The sequence below is a fragment of the Odontomachus brunneus genome, unplaced genomic scaffold (assembly GCF_010583005.1).
Source record: "Odontomachus brunneus isolate Ranch 3 - 2012 unplaced genomic scaffold, Obru_v1 Obru_scaffold_027, whole genome shotgun sequence".
Taxonomy (NCBI): domain Eukaryota; kingdom Metazoa; phylum Arthropoda; class Insecta; order Hymenoptera; family Formicidae; genus Odontomachus; species Odontomachus brunneus.
Window position 1 is genome coordinate 1,496,475 of NW_022639477.1, and position 20,455 is coordinate 1,516,929.

The following is a 20,455-nucleotide window of genomic DNA, read 5'->3' on the forward strand; positions in this document are numbered from 1 at the left end:
TTCACTAACTCAACCTTTTTTTCAGTAAAAACAAGATAAATGAAGTCGTAGTTCAATCAGAACCATTTTGCATAATAAGCGCGAACAAGCAGACATGATAGATTAAAATGAAAAAAAAACATGTGAAAAAAACTCGCATGTGATATTTCATTTTTTACAGACTTCCACCTTTGGTATACGTTTTATAAAACTGGAGGGATAACTTGGAATCAGAAACCCTAATACGAAAATCTCGAAGCCATATAGCAGTTTTTCAGATAATAAACGATTAAAGTTGATAACGCTTAAATACCGTATAATATATAGTGGAAATAAAAGTATGTATACATATGTCGTTTCATTTTCCATAAAATTGCTTATACGATATATTTATTGAAATAACGACGAACTTATTATTATGGCATACATATATAATTTTTATATCAATAAAGAAACATATGTGCACCTTTATCACTATACATTCTACTGTATTATACATTAAAGAGACACTTGGATAAGGAACAAAGTCACAGGATTATACAGGTGTTCTCGCACAAACTGCAATCGAGTAGAATTCAGTAAAATCTAATCAGATAAAAAATCGCCAATCTTGGCATCCTCGCAGTAGGATTTCTGTCTCAAAATTATTCAAGGATTTTCCATAAAAAGGGAAACATCCTGTATATACACGCATTTTCGTCTAATTAAACGATTAGTATGAGGTGATTTTCCCATCGCAAATTACATTACTTAAGAATCTCATTAATTTGTTATACCAAGTAAGGACTAAGGCGTTTCCAACGACGAAGTTCGCGTGTCTTGTTGCCTGAAATGTCAACGTTAAACTTGATATAAGTCGCGGTCGTTGATTATCAGTTTTGCATACCTTCTAAGAATGAACGCCATATAGCGTTACACTTTATCAATATTTACTTCGGTCTCCTAGTTCCACGGCGTGTATGCATACAGGATCCATGAATATATGCGGGGAGGTAGTTGGCTGTGTGTGTGTGCAATAGCCGAGGCAAGACTCCTTTGTTTCTTAAGAGAAGCATCGATTGAGGTCGCGTTGCGAAAAGACGTAGTCACGAAATTGGATGAGCTCTCCTGGATCATGATATAGAACGGAATCTAGCTTCGTCGTAACACGGTGTCGGCAGCAATCTGTTACAACCTTTAATCCCTTCACACTTCAGATGTGTTACGCACTCTCATTCCTCGGAGGAGATTTCGTCAGACGTTGGAAAGGATTTCGGATTTTTCCGATCTATCTTTCGTGTATCTGTTGTTTGTTTGCTTCCTTCGCTTTTTTCTTTATTGCCCTGAATATACGCTTGGGGAATATACGTTTGGGGGTTTGTCGTAATGAACAGCTATGGAGGAACAATGTCGCCGTTCTGCAGTCACTGAAACCTTCGAGGCCAAAAGTATATCCATCCGGTAACGTTGGGCCATAAAAAAGACGCTATGGCTCTTTTATCGCGCTGTGCTCGATACACGTTTTCGCTATCTCTCCTGGGAGATGGTCAACGAGAGATTTTATATAGAAATGCTTTACGACGCTGCGAACGGTTCAACGCAATGAAAGTTGGATACATTTTTTAACGGAAATATATCCGTAAATATCGGCCCGAGCGAACTCGCGGTACGACTTCGAACGTAGCGTGCGGGAACCTCATTGGAATAGAAGATTCTTAATTTCAGGAAGATACGAAGTCCTAACGAAAGAAGGTACACGATCGATTATACGGTGGCTTTTAATGGCTTCAAGTAGTCTCGAAATTCGGAGTCGGTATTATATAACGCGTAATACATGTAGCGCGCGCGTTTATATGTGTACACATACACCTTTATTACAATAAGCATATTCGTGTTTAGAATATGTACTATATACGCTATACAAACTGTATTATATATACTGTACATTAGATGTATCAAGAGAGCATAATAATACATTAATTAAACCTTTACCCATAATTATCACGCGTCCCTCGCGCGTATCTCTTGATTAAGATCGCTAGGATTTCTTAAAAATACGACTGGTCTACTTTACATATACGGAATTTATGCAACATGTGGTGAGCAAACAATAAAGAGACGTTCTTGGACATCGTCTGATTTTCTTCGAGAAACTTTGAACCACCTGCGAGCGGGCGGTAGTGCGCTAAACACATAGTGGAGAAAAGCTCAATTTGTATACCGTCGGTGTGCGAAACTGATTTTGAACTTTGACTTATGCTGGAGTTTTTAATCAATTTCTACGTGAAGATTGATAAATTAAAATAGATCAGTCATTCTTAGAAATGTCCTGATCTATATGTGTATTAGAAATTGATTAAAAATCCTAGCTCAAGTCGAAGCTTAAAATCAGTGGCGCACATCGACAATATACAGATTGAGCTTTCCTCCACCACGTGCACCATCGCCTGCTCGCAGGTGGTTCAAAGTCTTTCAAAGAAAATCGGACGACGTTCGAGGACGTTTCTTCATTGTTTGTTCGCCACAAATTGCATAAATTCCGTATGTGAATATATGTACAAATTGCATTGCGCAAATTACGTACACGAATAGTACACTAACAGACACAGTAGCTTTAACACATTATCCTGGCAATCACAAGGCTCGTAATGTCAATCATAAGATGAGATACGAATGTATCATACAACTTTTTTCAGCAATTTCTAAGTCCTTGCTATCAAGATACAAAAACATTAGGTTTTCATCGTGTCTAATTAAAACTAATCAAAATGTTAATTTTGTTGGTTAAAAAATATAATTTTGTAATTATCATATGAACAGAACAATTTCAGATCTGCAGACTTGAATTTTTAGTCTTGTAAATTTTATTTTCTTCTTTTGAAATAAAAGTGAATGTTTAATTACACAGAGAAGTTTATTAAAGATAATCATAAAAATTATAATGGCACAAAACATTCACATAAGTGCTAAAGCATTGAAGTTACGAATATATAACAAATATATATATTCATATATTCAAAGTTACAGCATTTATATGAACGTAATGCAATTGTTTAGCCCACACTGCAAATTCAAGTTCATAGGTTTGCAAATTGTGACGTTCTATTCATAAAGTAAATACAAAAATGTGTTTTTAATCAATAAAATTAATATTCTCATTAGTTTTTATTATTATTATAATGCTGTTATAATATTACTACGTATTTGCGACCTGTGACAGTTCACGAGATGCGAAAAGCGTAATGATTTCTTCAAAACTAAGACAAAAATTCAACTGATAATTACTGCGAATTTGGAATGATATGTACGTATAATTGCTCATATTACTTGAGCAAGTACATACATATAATTACCCTATATACTATTCAACAAAATGTACCGTTTAGGTTATGCCCATACCCCACCTTGTCATTTTCGAGTTAAGTTATGCCATTTTAAAACTTCTCGTAAAAAATACATTATGAGCTTTAGAAAAGAGCAATTGCATATGATAAGGCTAGGCCAGTCTGTGTACCAGCGAAAGTCTAACGTGTGAGTGAGGTATTATTCTTAAACGTTCTTCATAACGCCGCTCATGATCGTCAGTCACTTTACAAGCTTGGTAAATGCAGGCAGTACCTCACCATCTCCGAGTTCTTATAGATGAAGAACAGTATGCCGAAGTAGAAGAGGAATTTCGTGAGAAGATGGACAACGTACATTCTGAAATAAGTGTGTGTCACAAAAGACTCCAATATGAGTTCTTAAAGTAAGCTGAGAAAGTTGATGTTAATCTTTCCGCTGCAGTAATTGTGTGTACATGCTGTCAGGTACTTTTAAACACAGAAAAAACAAGAAAGAATTATTTTAAGTAAAGAATACTCACGTTGCCTGATGCCGACGAGCTTTAGGCAAACTAGACAAGCTCTCTTTCATACAGTACTGCCGCGTGCCAAGTATAACTATCTTCATATATTCTCTGATGTTCATTGAAAAAACGAGTGGGAAGATTTTTTTATCCTCTGGCGACGATTCCTCGCGTATAATTTCTAATTTGGTATTATCAAATACCCAATTCCTCATGGTGAAATATTGCAATACCTCTAGGCCGGTTGAAATTCGCTTCTGAATTCTGACCATACTATTTGATATGCGCGAATAATGGTTACAAAATGTTATCTAATTACTCACAAATTCTTGACATGTAAACAGACATCCAGCTGATAAAAGCACAATACTTACAATCTTTTTTGTAGAAATATCAGCATCAAAAAGTCGATCAAGTACGCGGGAATGATGTGGAAGAAGAAGACCAATAGATAATGTATAAATTTGTTAGTATGCACGTTTCCACCCGGATACCAGGCTTGTCCTTCGAAAGGATATTCGTAACAGATGCTTTTACTTATTTTTAATATATCACCCCAGGTGACATGTACGTGATCGTTATTCACTGCATTGTACACTGGTATACTTTTCGGCCTGATGAGAAATAAAAAAAAGTTGTAATTCTTGGAGCAATATTCTGTATATAATAGTTTAAGTTGTCGACAATTTTTTAGAATGCCTCTTAAATATTACAAGGTGAATCTTCCAATATAAATATTCAGAGGGAGATAGACAGAGACAGAGAACTAAGAGGTAGGATAGGGAAATTGTCAGAAAAACAGCCTGCATGTTACGAACGCAAAGTTCTATAGAAGAAATGACGTTTCATTGCTGCAAAAAAAAAAAAGAAAAAGTTAGGTCACACAGAAAGTAAGTACTCACTTCTGTTGGGTAGCCACTTTGTGGGAGATATTGATTAAAAAATTAATTACTATGTCAACCGGAATAACTTCAGCTTGATACTGGGTATTGCATAGCATCGTTCTGAGGACACCCTTGCTTGCAGCGACAATTATTCCAGTAGGGCCGTTCAAATTGTCGACCCATCCCGGCAACGGCTCCGCCATGGCAGGAATTACTGCACGAAGGGATAGAAAAAGAAAATTAATCGAACGAATTGTTTCGTCTTGTTGCATATGATATGCTATCCTCCCTCTCAATTATCAAGAATTAGTTGAACGATCTGTTCTCTCTTGTTAGATATTTGCTATTTCTGATAATTATCGAAATACGTATAATTACCTATTGATGGCCTAGCGATGACGCAAGGTAGATTGGGATATTCCCTAGTCACTAGCGTTTCAGCTAAACGCTTCGTGTAAATATAAGTATTTGGAAACGGACCCAATAGTCTAAGATTAGGAAAAGAAACGAGCGCACAAAAGATTATTTCTGACATATTTATGAGTACTGTGTGATACTATGTGATATCTGGAATTAATTGTTGCCGCTGAATATTGTCGAATATAAATTCAATTACTTGGGTGTAAGTAGATCAATGGCGCTCTCGTCCATCCACTCCACGAGTCTCATGATGTCATTTGGATCGTGAGGGGCGTCATAAGCGATTTCGTCAACTCGCTCTTGCTCGACCAGACAGAAGGCCGTGCTCAGGTGCACGAACACCTGCAGGTGTTTGATCTGCCTAGCCAGATCCAGTACTTTTCTCGTACCAATCTTGAAGATTATCAGATCGAACCTTGTTTATATTATATACAAATCGTAAAAAATCATATATTTTTAAGAGCTCAGCACGTATCGTAACTAAATCTATCGTTCTGCTACCTGTTCATTGTAAATTTTTATGTTCATTGTCAATTAGTACTTTCGTTATCATATAATGCATAATATCAGGGACAGTTTCGAACAAGTCGGAGACTGTTTTTAGAATAAATAATTCGCCGAATAATTAAGATAAATTAAAATCATGGATAACAATGTAGGTACATGGGTTAATCGCGTATATGGTACAAAAAGCAGGGGCTGTATTCTGTATACATTTACCGACAACTATTGATTCAGCATATGTTGCTATTTTATAATATGATTATATCTGCACAACAACACAAATTGAACCGACAGTTGCTGGTAAACAAGTATGAAATAGTCGTCCAGAGCGGATTTAACGTTTAATGAATTTCATTTGTAAAATTCTAACATTCTATTTATAAAATTCTAATATCTTTAAGACGATCAAGTTTAAGGGGATGCTGGAGTCGATGACGAACTCGAACAATGTCGATAATGTAGAGACGATCGTCACTAATATAATCACGCTATTCTTTTCGTATTTCTTGTATATACATATAGAACTTACATGAATATGTTTTCGACACATATCGAGCAATGCTCCTATTTATTTTTGCACGTATTTTCATTGCGTAAAAGCATTTGTAATTCTGCGTAACCAATACGATTGTAAACTTCGCAAAAAAATGTCAGTATTCTGTCGATAAAGTTTTTAGCTTCAGCATCCTCTTAACGCGCGCGATTATTAATCTCTTCTTGTGAACGCATATATGAGCTTAAAGTTCATCGTGATTCCACGATGAATATCTTCCAAGTCTCTCATTTACATATTGCTTTGTCAGCTTCTTGACATTAGTTTTAATGGGAAGCTTTATTAGTTTACACTGAGAACACTAATTTATCTATGTCGCACTTACTACGTAACGTCTCTTACTACTATCGAGATTCATCCAATTTTGTAGCATTGCTCGATACTCAAAAAATTAAAGACTAAATGAAGTTAAAGAATAATTAATGAATCGCACGAGAGAGCACAAGACGACACTCTTTCGAGTGATATCTTACCGTGTTAAACTCGACGGAATCTTTCAATTTCGCCTCCAATCGAAGAGATGCGGCAAAATGGAATACTATGTGCACCTCGTTCATCAGCGTCTTCCGTTGTTCGTCGGTAAGACCAAGATTGTACATAGTTAGATCACCATTCAGCGGCAATACTTTCTTTAAAACGTGACGTTTTTCTTGACATATTCTGTGGAACATCTGTGAAAACACAATAAAACAATAAATTGTCAATCATCGGCGCACGTGTATGTATTTGTCATTTGAACTGTGCAAAATAGTGCTTGGCTTTTAATCCAGTTTCTGAACTCGGTACAAATAATTGTTACATTGAATAATCGATTTTGTAACCGATGCGTAATTGTATAAATAAATATATTTCATTCATTTCTAATAGTATATGTTAAAAATTATAAATAATTTATCATGTAACTGTAACAAATATGAAGAGAGTACCATTTCGTGCGAATCAAACGATTACTTGAATAGGTTCACAAATCGATTTCGAAGTCGGTTATTCCGATGTAACGATTACTTGTACCGATTCCAGAAACAGGCTTCAGAGCAAAGTACCATTTTACACGGCTCTAGTCAATCGCTCTTTAGTTTCATAATTATTAAAATGTCTTACGGGCAGCTTGAACATGTTATCGATCCGAGATTCGATATTGTGTCCTTTCTTAGGTCGTATGAGGATGTAGATTTTGTCGAGATCGGAGCAGCTGTATAGCAACTTCTCCAAAAGTACCTTCCCCATGAAACCAGAAGCGCCAGTAATAAAAATGGTCTTTCCTTTGTAGAAGGATTGGATTGTGGTCGTTGGTTTGTTCATGGTTGTGCTTTGAAACGTCATGCGTCTTTAAAGGAAATTTACGACTTAATAAAGTGGCACAAAATTGCAAGATTGACAATCTGAAAAAGAGCAAAAGGGGAATACGAGTAAGTGAGCGAGTGAGAGAAAGAAGGTACCCATGTCGAAGTTTTGGCTTTACATAGCGCTTTGAATTCTACAACGCAATGTTAGCAAAGTAGATTTAATTCTAATGATGCAATGCAATTAATTTACAATTATTATTTATAATTGTTACTTAACATACATATATAATATTATAAAACATTTGACGTTCCTTCTGTTTTAAATTTGTGAGGAAATATAGAAAAGTATAGTGTATCAATGTGCGCGACTTTTAAATTTAATAGTATCATGTATCACGCAACTGAAAAGTCAGCAATTTAAGCATTAAAATTAAAAAACAAAAAAATTGATAAAATCATTTTTTAAATTTAAATGAAATAAACGTAAATAGATTGCTCTTTATAACTAAAAAAAAGATTGTGACTAAATTAAAATTATACATAAAGAAACTGCGAAATAATACACATCTTGACATCTACACCTCAACGAGTCTTGTGCATTTCCGAGTCAAAATTTTGGCTGTATATTAAATTTCGAATTTTACAATAGAAACTAAGTTAATAAAGTAGGTTTTAATTCTAAGTTTTAATTCTAGTGATATAATTTGCTCCTACTTTAATTAAAATCATTAATCAAAATTTTAATGATGTCCGAAATTTCTCTTTTTACTTTACTTTACCGTCAAAATATTTTAATAATTATTTTATTATAAGCTTCAGAATATTAAAATAAGTTCAATGGAACAGAGACGTTGAGAATAGGATTAAAATTTCGACTCGAATAGGTTAAATAGAACTAAAATAAGCTGATGTAAATTTCAGCGTTTTAAAATAAGAGTTAAATGGAATAGTAACGCTAAAAATAGAATCAAAATTACGATTCAGGTTGTTTGACATATACAAAAGAACTAGTTTTCTGAAATTATCGACTTGGTGGACAGTTCAATTCGAGGTCTCAGTAGCGTAAACAAGGAGGGTGAGGAGGGATAAAGGGGCTGCAGCCTCGAAATTAATTTTCTGGGTTACGCTAAGTGTGAGAAAAATTTTTTCGAATGACTATTCTTGGTTAAAAATAAAAAGTACAGCCCCCCCACCGAAACTTTTTTCTGGCTACGTTACTGCGATGATGATGTAACTTTGCGCTTGATCTCAGCAAAATCGTTTATCTATCTGCGAAATCTAATTTTCTCTCGGTTATAAATCGATAATAGAACGATACGATGGAAACGAAATAGTCAAATGCGAAATATCGAGCACCTATCGATAAAACTCTGCATGTTCTGAGTTAATTTTTTGTATCACTTACGGTCTATGCAACGTTGTTTTCCGCGCACTTCCGTGTTCGAGAATCTACAAGAACTGAATCATTTGAATGCCGCTCGTGAACTCATTGAGTCGTGGAAATGTTGCAGTTTTATAGGTTGACATATCGACCTTCCTCCTCGTTTTTTTATTTCACTCACTCTTTACGTATTTCTCTCTTTCTCTCTCTCTCTCTCTTTTCTTTTGCTGCACTGCACGTGCTGCATATTTTCAATAATGACTATCTCGTATTAACTACGAGATTCGAATAAAAACGTTTCCGCGAAATGATCACTTCTTAAATAGAAATATAGCATAAACAGAAACATAGAATTATTGCTTATAAATACAGGAATAATCGGACAGAAAGGAAACTGTCGTTAACATTTGTACGTTACATTGTGGAATTGTCCCAGACGAACGATTAGCAAACTCCGTTTGGTATTAAGATGTTACGAAATAGTAACCTGGTGATCGACAATCAGCTCATTCTTACTTTGTCTAGTCTGTCTGTCTAAAGAGTATCTCTCTGTCTAAAGAGTAATTTACAAGCGATCCAGCAGTAATAGACAGGATAAGAATACGTCATGGACATTTGTGTGCTACACTGTATATTTTGCAGTAAGCGGTAATTATTAACTCACCATTATTAATTATTAGCGAAAGACCTGCTTCTCTTCAGCTGATATACATCGTTGCTAGGAGATTTTAAAAAGTAACAAATACATCATTTTTACAATATTATTTTTATTTTACTGGAATTTTTCATTAAACTTTTCTACAGAGTCCGTCTTGCCATATCCCATGTGCTTATTCGCCCAAATGGTTTAATAAATTTCTTAATAACTATTGTGAAATTAGTAAAATGATACATAACTCCCCTATCCCGCTGTGTGGTCGGAATTTTCCGACATCCTATATAAACAAGAAAATGTCCTTTGTGACGGTATAACTTTTATATTATCATCCAATTTAATTGCGGGCAGCTGTTAGTTTTTTATATTTTAATATAAAAACGTCTATAAAATGAATTATTCAACAATGTAAATGTGCAGGAGAAGCAAAGCGGACTGCATATCATAAGAATACAAGACTATCTAAGAATCGTAAAGACATAACGTTTGGTTGCAACTTGAAATTTCATGAAAGTATAATTTCTAATTGAACTTTCTTGTGTATTTGCACACTTATCTGATTACCTTCCTCATACGGAAAAATACAAATAATAATAGCAGGTATAATAAAACGGATCAAAAATACTTGTTCGATTATAACTTCAACTGCACGCGCGTAATATATCCGTTTTCGCAGATAATGGCAAAAAGTGAAATGAATATTCGGATACATACGCTTCTGATACAATAGCGAATGAGTGTTCGCACGAGAGTTTTTCATGCGCTCTTATACGTTAATATTCAGTTAAAAAGTATTTCTCAATCACTTTTTATGATATATTTCTCACGAGATAATTTTTCTTGTTGGATGTGTTGTGAAATATGTCGAAAGAGATTATTTCGCACACACAGGTATGCATACGCGACATCATGTATGTCTAGCCGTCATAATTAGCGTGACGTATATAATCTTCGAACTCTTGTGCTAACACACGGCGATGAGATTGAAAACAAATTACTCTTGTAATTGCTAGGTAAACATTTCATATTCCGAATAAACATCGATTTCCCGATTAGTGGGAACGGGGCTGCAACCTTTTCTTCTGAGCTCACAAGCATTCTTAACCATGTACAAACAGAAATTCATATTCCGATACGAAAATTTATGCCACATTCACGATCGCGTGTCGTCAGTGCGAAATAGCCGTTAGTGCGAAGATAATCGAGACATGGTCATATGGCGACTGTCGCAGTAAGCTCAGGCTTGTGTGAGCGTATGTGTATTCGACAGAAACAATTTTTCTCTCAAAAAATCTTCCTACTATTTTTATTTTTCTTTCTCACTCTTTTTCCAATAAAGTCTTACATACCTAAATTTTCAATAAAGTCACAATAACTCAAGCGCTTATATGATATTGATCAACGATGATTTAAAACTACTAATTGTTAAACTTGTACACCTTTGCCAAATCAGAACAAACATCCAAAATCAGCATGCATTTCTATATTGTCGAGAACTGACTATCTGCACATCACGGTCCCACGATAGTCGCTCATCTGTATTGTCGTCGCGATTAAACAACACAAGTTTCCGTATAATTGATCACTGAAAGACACTTAGGTCTCATTATTCCACATTTCGTATTCACATTGCGTTTATCTCGCATTGTTTCAAGCTAGAATGTCCGTTAGATGTCCGCGCATCTCATGAACATATATCCGAAGGATAAAAATTTTTATTCGCGAAGCCTACGCATTAAATCTATTACTTATAGACAAAACCTGTTATGCAAATTATATTATAATCGCTTGAATGAATTGAAATAAATATTTGCTGTGTGTAGGAAACACTGTATACTATGAATATTTTAACGATACGTGCAAGTGCCATTATTCAGTTGATACATTTATTTTGAGAACTTAGTGATAAGCGAATATGAATAAAGGTCGTATTACCTTGAAAAGTATAGTGTAGTATTTTTAACCATTTTTACTTATTTTAAACCTTTGATGTATTAGTCGACGAAACGCAGGTCTCTCAATACGTTTTGGCGATAACGTTGTTAGGACGTTAATTCCATACTTTTTACTCAGTATGCGTAGATTGTCGAAAAAAATTTAATAAACTCTGAGGTTATTAAATTTTTTCTCTATTGATTCCACTGTGTCCGAGTGCCTTCATTGTCATTTAGTATTATCGATTCTCGTAAACTTCTCATAAGAAATATACTATGAATTTTAGAAAAATGTCATCTCATACGTGTTAAAGCTGTTGTGTCGATCTGTGTACCGGTGAAAGTCAATCCAGCGAATTAAAATATCAGAATACGTTCTTTACGATATCAATCGGCAATAACTTTATTTATTGGATAACAAAGCCCAGACTGTATTTCATTTTCTCCAAATTATTATTTGGAACATGTATAATATGCCAAAGTAGAAAAAGTATTTCGTGAGCAGATGGACAATGTATATTCTGAAATAAATGCGTGTCATGAGAGAGTTGTGTAAGTCCTCAAAGTAAGCTGAGGTCTAAGATACTCCCAAATTAACGAAAAAAATTAATAAAAAATTAATTTAAATAAATAATACATTGTCTGACGCCGAAGAGCTCTTGGCAAACTAGACAAACTCTCTTTCAGACAGTACTGCCGAGTCCCGAGGATAACATTCTTCACGTATTCCTTTGTGTCTAAACGTTATAAATTAATTTGGAACGTCCTTTGATTTTCTGACATTTCGTTGCACATAATCAATAGTTTAGTATTGTCAAATGTCCAATCTCTCATGCCGAAATATTGCAATACACTTAAGCTGTTTAAAATACGCTTTAGGATCTTGACCATACTGTTTGAGATGTATTATAAAAAAAGAGAAAGGTAATATTATATAGTTAAGTATTATCAAACGTCGATATGTCAACAGACATCAAACTGAAAACGTGTTACACTTCCAATCTTTTTCGCCGAAATATCAGCATCAGAAAATCGATTAGATACGCGGGAATGATGTTGAAAAAGAAGAGCGAGAAATAATGCACAAATTTGTTATTAAGCAGACTGCCATCCGAGTACCAAACTTGTTTTTTGAAAGAATATTGATAAATGATGTTTTTACCTATTTCCCACAGTTCACCTCACGTGATCGGTATAATGCCGCTCTGCGTTGTTGTACACTGGTATACGTTTTGTCCTATAGAGAAATTAAACAGGAACAATTGTAATTTCTGATGCGTTATTAAGATACTTTCGGTTGGGCTTAATATGTCGAGAATATTTTGAAATATTTCTTAACACATTTATAGCAGGTTTTTTATCTAGAACCCTTCCTACACACAAACACGTGATTTTATATTTTTATGTAAATGTGTAAAAAAAAAGTAATTCGATAATATTAGGACAAGGAAGAAAAATTTTTTCGTTCTCTGGCACATATGACGTTGATTTCTTATCGTTCTATTATGGATACGAGGTTACGTCCTCATACGACTTAAGAATGGATGCAGTATTGAACTACGCCTCGACGATATATTCAAATTACCCGTAAGATATCTCGCTAATTATGTGTCACCGTACCTTAGCTTTGGCGTATTGGGTAAGTGACAAATATCGCGCTGTTACGCTTGATCGAGAATGTAGAATACGTCGAAACTCAAGAATGGTGATAACATATGCATACATGTAGACGTCGACGATTGAATCGTTGTGCTATTGACTGTTCAGATGTTCCACCGAATACGTCTAGAGAAAGGTCACGTCTTAAAGAAAGTGCAGCCACTAAATGGTGACATAACCATGCATAATTTGAGTTATTGATCAAAGAAAATTTGTGCATGATTACGCGACATATAGTAGATGAGCTTTGATAGCGATGTTTACGGCTGCATTCTTGTATATTAGCGAGTTTTATGATTGTTGCAAACTTTATTTGCTTGTCAAACAAAACAAGTACGCTAATATTCTGAGATCGTCAGATCAATAGTCCGACAGATCAGTTAAAGTTTGATGTAACTGTGCACTCCAGCCGATTTGGCATCTAATCGTCTGTCTTCCATCGGGGAAAATTTATATACTTATTAGCACAAATGTTCAATAAATATCCTAAGAACATTCTAAGAATATTCGAATATTTTTAGAATATTCTTAAGATATCTAGTGAACATTTGTGCTATATGGGTTATAGATCCTCAGAAAGATTTTGACGAGGACAGACAATGGAACGACAGGAATGTTAGATAGATGCGAAATATCGAGTACCTGTCGACGATTCTCCATGCGTCTCGACTTAGTCCTTTGAACCAAATGCAATTGGCTCGATATTGGTCAAATATCCTTTTTTGCGTTTGAAAATCTGTGAAACTTGACCTGATGACACGTGTAATGCTCATAAAATTATTAAGGTACTCCGTAATTCGCTCTGAAAGTTATACTTTTATATGAGAGTTTGCCTACTCCTTCCTCTATCTCTCTTCTTATTTACATGTAATGTTGCAATTAAGTTTTTGCGTCCCACATGTCTACTTTGGTTTACAGTTCGGTATAAATTAATAACTTATGTACAAAACTTTGTAAAAAATAAATTTATGAGATATTTATAATATTAACGAACGTAGTTTTCGCAGAAGAATATGATGTAGATTTCCCAAAGATTAGAGAATCAAAGTTGTAAAATATTACTCCCCGTCATATCTTTTTACGTAATATTTATTCTTAACAACGTAGAATAAGATAAAACAAACAATCGCACGGTTTGCAATATAAAAGTGGCACATGTGCTAACGTGTCAATTGCTAAATATATTTATCCTCTATTATAATTTCTAGTTGTAAGTTTAAATTAAATATGTAATAATAAGGTAACTATTCCGCGAAAAGAAATTACGTGCGCTAGAAATTGATACATGCGATTGTAATCATTAATGCATATTTATAACACACCTAGACTTGCTTTAACGACACAATTATAACTTTATCGTGGCACACACACACACACACACACACACACACACACACCGCACGCACGCATGCACGCACGCACGCACGCACGCACACGCACACAAACACATACACACACACACACTCCTTGCAAAAAACTTCTATTACGTAACTTTATGTACTTGCTGTTCTGGTTTACAGGAATAATTAAAGGAATGAACTGCAAAATTTACTTTGAGAAATTTATTTACTTAAGAAGTGATTTCATTTAATAAGCAGAATATCAGAACTGAGGCACATTAATAATATATACATTAATAATATAATCTGAAATTAGTTACATTTAAAAATCCCATTACAACAATGTTACAATACTTTTTAAGCTGTAGACGATTTACTAATTACGTTGTAATTTCGTAAGTAGATTTCTACATGCGTATCGATCCGTCGTGTACAGTTTATTATCCGTTATTTTTACAGATCAAGAAACATAAAAATTAGGTACTAGTGTTTCTAGTGTCCAAACATTAGTATTTCTTAATTTTAATATTAGTATCTTAAAACGTAATAAACATAATACGAGCGCTTGTTCTTGTAAACTTCTCGTAAGAAGTATACCATGTATTCATATACCAAAAATTCTAAAAAAAATGTCACTTTACACTTGTTAAGGCTGTTTTGTCGAATTCTGTACTGGCGGAAGACAAACAAGCTAGCGAATATTAAAATTAAACGCTCTTCACAACATCACCTACGATCGGCAATAACTTCATTTGTTGGATAGTGAAACTGAGACCGTACATCATTTTCTCCAAGTTATTTTTTTTTAACTAACAGAAATATTTGAAAGGCCTATCCTCCCACTATCGTATTAATATTATTAAAACAGTATTAATATCTAATGGCACTAAGACATCCGTGCTTGGCTCCTTATAGGCCTTCCAAATATTTCTCTTAGTTAGACAAAAGGAGCTTTCTATAACTTCTATTTACTTTTTTCTAATATTATGTATAATATACCAAAGTAGGAGAAATATTTCGTGAGTAGGTGGACAGTGTACATTCTGAAATAAGTGTATGTTAAGAGAGTGGTTTAAGTAAGCTGAGAAAATCTCAAATACATCCGAACACAAAGATAAAAAAATTAATTTAAATAAATAATACTCACATTGTCTGACGCCGACGAGCTTTTGGCAAACTAGACAAACTCTCTTTCATGCAATACTGACGAGTACCGAGGACAACAGTCTTTAAATATTCCATTAGGTCTAAATGTTCTAATTCAATTTGAAACGTCTTGCGATCTTCTGGCGACATTTCATTACGCATAGTCAATAGTTTAGTATTGTCAAACATCCAATTCCTTAAGGCAAAATATTGCAGTACATTTAAACCGTTTAAAATACGCTTTAGGATCCTGACCATACTGTTTGACATGGGCCATGAAAAAAAGAGAAAGTGTTATATAATTAAGTATTTCCAAAATGTCAACAGACATCGAACTAACGTGCAACACTTACAATCTTTCTCGCCGAAATATCAGCATCAGAAAATCGATGAAATACGCGGGAATAATGTGGAAGAAAAAGAGCAAAAAATTGTGTACAAATTTGTTAGTATGCGGGGCGCCATCTGGGTACCAAGCTTGTCTCTCGAAAGGATACTGGTAAACAAAATTTTTTGTTATTTCCAAAATTTTGCCCCACGTGGCCCGTATGGTGCCACTCTGCGTTATGTTGTACACTGGCATACGTTTTGACCTGTCGAGTAATTAAACGGAAAACAATTATAATTCTTGATACGTTATTAACTTGATACGTTAGTTACTTTCGGTTGGGCTTAAGATATCGAGAATGTTTTGGATCCTTTAATAGATTCACTGCCAGGTTCTTCATCGAGAACTCTCCAAATACTAACTCGTAACTTAAATTTTTCAACTGAAGATATAAAAGAAAATTTTTTCCATAACATGAGAATGACAAAGAAGACAAGAAAAAAACACTTTTTCCTTTTCAGATATCACAGATATCACATTGGTCCTTCATAAGTGATTATTATATCATGGATAACATGCTGATAGCACACGTGTAAAATATCCCAAGGTACAATCTTTAATTTAAACATTTAAAGAAAGCAAGGTAGAAACAAAGAGATATTAGATTAAATAAGATTAAACTAGAGCTTACTTCATTCTGGCAGAGGAGAAGCGAAGGAAAATAGGTAATAGAGAAGCAGTTCAAATATTACAAACGTAAAATTCTACGAAGTTGACAATTTTTTGTTATCGCAGAAAAATAAAGAAAAAAAGAAGTCTTAAAAGAAGTAGGTACATACTTCTCTTGGGTAGCCACTTTGTGACTGATTCCAATGACGGCGTTAATTGCAAAGTCGACTGGTATTATTTCAGCGTAATGTTGTGTGTTACAAAGCATCGTTCTGAGGATACCTTTGCCCCCAGCAACGAGTATCCCAACAGGACCATTCAAATTGTCGACCCATCCTGGTACTGGCTCCTTAACGGCAGGAGTTACTACACGAAAAAATAAAAAGAGAAAATAATCAATTTAACGATTTGTCCCCTTTTGTTATATATAATTTACTATTTTTGGCAATTATCGAGATATATATAATCACCTATTGACGGCCTGGCAATGACGCAAGGTAGGTTAGGATATTCCCTAGCCACCAGTATTTCAGCTAAACGCTTCGTGTAGGTGTAAGTATTCGGTTGCGGTCCCAATAATCTGCGATCAAAAGAAGAGATAAACCCACAATCAAAGAACTGCGAAATATCTAGCCCTCCCCTGCTCCCAGTACGATGCACACATTAATTCTAAAACATCACTCTTCTTTCGAGCCTCGATTTCAACACTTTGGGCGTAGTGCACCTAGCCATTTTCAACTACAAATATTTCTTCGGCATATGGGTATCTTTTAACATTTTTTTAATTGGAACATTAAAATGTTAGAAATACACTTATAGCATTAATTGCAATTCAGTCATTATAAATACAAGTTAATTAATATGTAAAAAAACCGAATAGAAATTTCCTTAATCAAAAAGCCTATTTGCTTGAAAATTTATAGTATTTTGTGTAACGCTGTATAAATCCAAACGCTATTTGACAAAAAAAAGGATGTAGAAAAAAATTAAAAAAAAAAAAATAAGACTGCGATTTAAAAAAATATATATATTTTTTTTAGAAAATTTTAGCGTCAAGATTGATTTCAAAATCACCTCCTACATTTGTTAAACAGCATATAGAACTGCGCAGTTCATCGACACTTGTAGAGGGGAAGATAAAGTTTTTTATCCTCCAATTCTACATTTCACTATATGGAAACGCCGCGCGTTTCAACAACAGCATGGATATGTTACACTCGAATGTGATGTTCTAGAGTCGTCCCATAAAAGTTTGTTTCTGATATATTAAAGAAAAGTTCATTCCTGATATATATATTCATATTGATTCCATTGCTTTCGTTGCGAGGTTAAAATCTCGCGATTTATTTTATTGCAGTTAACTTCTTGTATTAGACTCACCTCTCTCGGATGTTTCAAATGAAATTGTACAACATGTCTCATATACATAGTGTTTTTGTTTTTGCAAACATAAGTAAGCTTTTGTCTTCTCTAAATACTTAAATATATGCATATGTTTAGTATGGGCGACAATTAAATGCCAATGCAACACAACATTGATGCTCAACCTAGAATCGACCATTCGCTGAATATTGCTAATTAAGTGCAATTACTTAGGCGTAATCAAATCGACGGCGCTTTCGTCCATCCACTGAACGAGTCTCATGATGTCGTCAGGGTCATGCGAAGCGTCGTAGACCGTCTCCCAGAGTTCCTCCTGGTCTACGTGACAGAAGGCCGTGCTCAGATGCAGGAACACCTGCAGGTGTTTCATCTGCTTTGCCAGATCCAGTACCCTCTTCGTGCCAATCTAGAAGAGTACAGATCGAAACATGTATATTTCATACACATCACAAAAATCGCAAAAATTCGTTAAAGCTTTGCACTTGGTACTCAAAGGGTTAAAAATAATTAATAAAGCGCACGAGAAAGCGCATTAGGAGGTATTTTTTCGAGTTATATTTTACCATGTTTAACTCGACGGCATCTTTCAATTTCGCTTCCATTCGAAGACATGCGGCGAAGTGAAATACTATATGCACTTCTTCCATCAGTGTCTCCCGCTGTTCATCGGTAAGGCCAAGATTATGCATATTTATGTCACCGACGAGCGGCTGCAATTTCTTCAAGACATGACCTTTCTCTTGATGTATTCTGTGAAATATCTGCAGAACAGTCAATAAACACAACGATTGTCAATCGATGACATCCACAAGTATGGATATGTCATCACCGTTCTTTGGTTTCGTAGCAACCTATATCCTTGATTAAACATAACAGCGTGATATTTGTCGCTCATCCAACATGTCGAAGCCAAGATACGGTGGTACATAATTAGCGGGATATCTTACAGGTAACTTGAACATGTCGTCGAGCCTGAGTTCGATACTGCGTCCCTTCTTAGGTCGTACGAGGAAGTAGATTTTGTCGAGATCGGAACAACTGTACAGTAGTTTCTCTAAAAGGACTTTTCCCATAAAACCGGTAGCGCCAGTAACAAAAATGGTCTTGTTTTTATAGAAGGATTGAATCGGGCTCCTTGTACCGTTCATGATCGTACGAAATATCACGCAAATTTGTAGCGGGTCTGTGCTATACTGCAAAAATGAACGATTTTTTTTAACAAATGAGTGACGTGCGAGAGTATAAAGAAATATAATTGTAATTTTGCAGCTTATAATATTTCTCCTATTTACTCTCAGCTTATGCACATAATGTGCAAAATGCATGCAAACCTCAAATAACTGAGAATTGCGTCGCATTTACTTCCAATTAGTATTTTGTAGCCTAACGGGGGTTTACCGGTTACACAATGATTCGATGTATACTTATGTAAATCAAGGTAAATCAAGATGAGATACAATTTATGTTTTTGAAGGAGAATGTCAAACGCGATAGAAATGCATAAGTACAGTGAATTTTATGACCGTCGCGAATTTTGTTTGTTGGCTGGTCGAGCTAAACAAGTCTCATATTCTGAAATCGTCGACTAGTTGGATAGATCAATTAAAAATTTTATGCACTTTATCTGGGCCAAATCGTCTATCTTTCATCAAGAAAAGCTACAAACTTACCAGTTATAGATCAGCAAGAAGTTTTTCTTGCGGACAAGCAATAGAACAACACGATAGTGACGTTACAGATATATGTTGCTTAAACGTCCTCTTCTGCGTTTGAGGATCTGTGGTGCTTGATCGGATCACATGTGTAAGGTTCACGAATTTACTAAGCTACTCCGTAATTCGCTCTGTAATTTATACTTTATACAACGGCTTGCTAACTCCCTCCTCTATCTCTCTCGCCACCAGTACGTGACGTCATAATACACCTATTTTTTCGCTTCTTCTAGTTTACTTTGATTTGTAATCCGATGTATAATGCAAATAAGTTATGTGGAAAACTTTGTGGAATATTAATCATTTATAAGATGTTTGTGATATTAACGAACATAGTTTCTGCAGAATATAAGTATGACGTGGGATTCTCTGAATTGAAATCAAAGTATTACAGTATAACTCTTCGCCGTGACTTTTTTTATATATTCATATCCAAGAATGTAAAACAAGGTCGCACCTTTAAGCGATTTACAACAAATAACCGATTTATAATTAAATGTTTTACGTGTGCCAATGTATCACTTGCTAAATAGATCTATCCTTTATTATAATTTGTGATGCAAGATTTAAATTAAATATGTAATAATATAGCAACTATTCCGTCCGAAAAGTAATTACGTTCGTTATAGTTGACACTCACGATTCTAAGATTCATATTAAGAACAGGCACGTTTAGTGTACCTTTATAGAACGCTTGAACTCGTTTTTATGACATAATTAGAATTTTATCGTTACAAGCACGCTCCTCAAACTGTGTAACTTGATGTACTTGCTGTTCTTGTTTACAAAAATAACT

The 20,455-nt window shown here is 34.7% G+C and overlaps 2 protein-coding genes across 3 annotated transcripts; both read right to left on the reverse strand.

Annotated features, from left to right (window-relative positions):
- Positions 1-1,722: 1,722 nt before the first annotated feature.
- LOC116842801 (putative fatty acyl-CoA reductase CG5065) lies at positions 1,723-8,943 on the reverse strand. 2 transcript variants are annotated; one of them, XM_032812502.1, is made up of 9 exons: positions 8,858-8,943; positions 7,268-7,548; positions 6,640-6,837; positions 5,306-5,502; positions 5,068-5,177; positions 4,708-4,903; positions 4,180-4,419; positions 3,824-4,078; positions 1,723-3,660 (listed from the first exon to the last, which is right to left on the reverse strand). In XM_032812502.1, the coding sequence occupies exons 2-9, from the start codon at positions 7,487-7,489 to the stop codon at positions 3,549-3,551; spliced, it is 1,530 nt and encodes a 509-aa protein (XP_032668393.1). In that variant the 5' UTR covers positions 7,490-7,548; positions 8,858-8,943; the 3' UTR covers positions 1,723-3,548. The 2 variants fall into 2 exon arrangements, with proteins under 2 accessions (XP_032668393.1, XP_032668394.1); XM_032812503.1 differs by having other exon boundaries at positions 7,268-7,493; positions 8,858-8,933.
- A 5,756-nt stretch (positions 8,944-14,699) lies between these two features.
- On the reverse strand, positions 14,700-19,759 carry LOC116842771 (putative fatty acyl-CoA reductase CG5065). The gene is made up of 9 exons (XM_032812438.1): positions 19,618-19,759; positions 18,895-19,140; positions 18,511-18,708; positions 18,157-18,353; positions 17,035-17,144; positions 16,735-16,930; positions 15,921-16,160; positions 15,569-15,826; positions 14,700-15,464 (listed from the first exon to the last, which is right to left on the reverse strand). The coding sequence occupies exons 2-9, from the start codon at positions 19,093-19,095 to the stop codon at positions 15,386-15,388; spliced, it is 1,479 nt and encodes a 492-aa protein (XP_032668329.1). The 5' UTR covers positions 19,096-19,140; positions 19,618-19,759; the 3' UTR covers positions 14,700-15,385.
- Between the last annotated feature and the right edge of the window lie 696 nt (positions 19,760-20,455).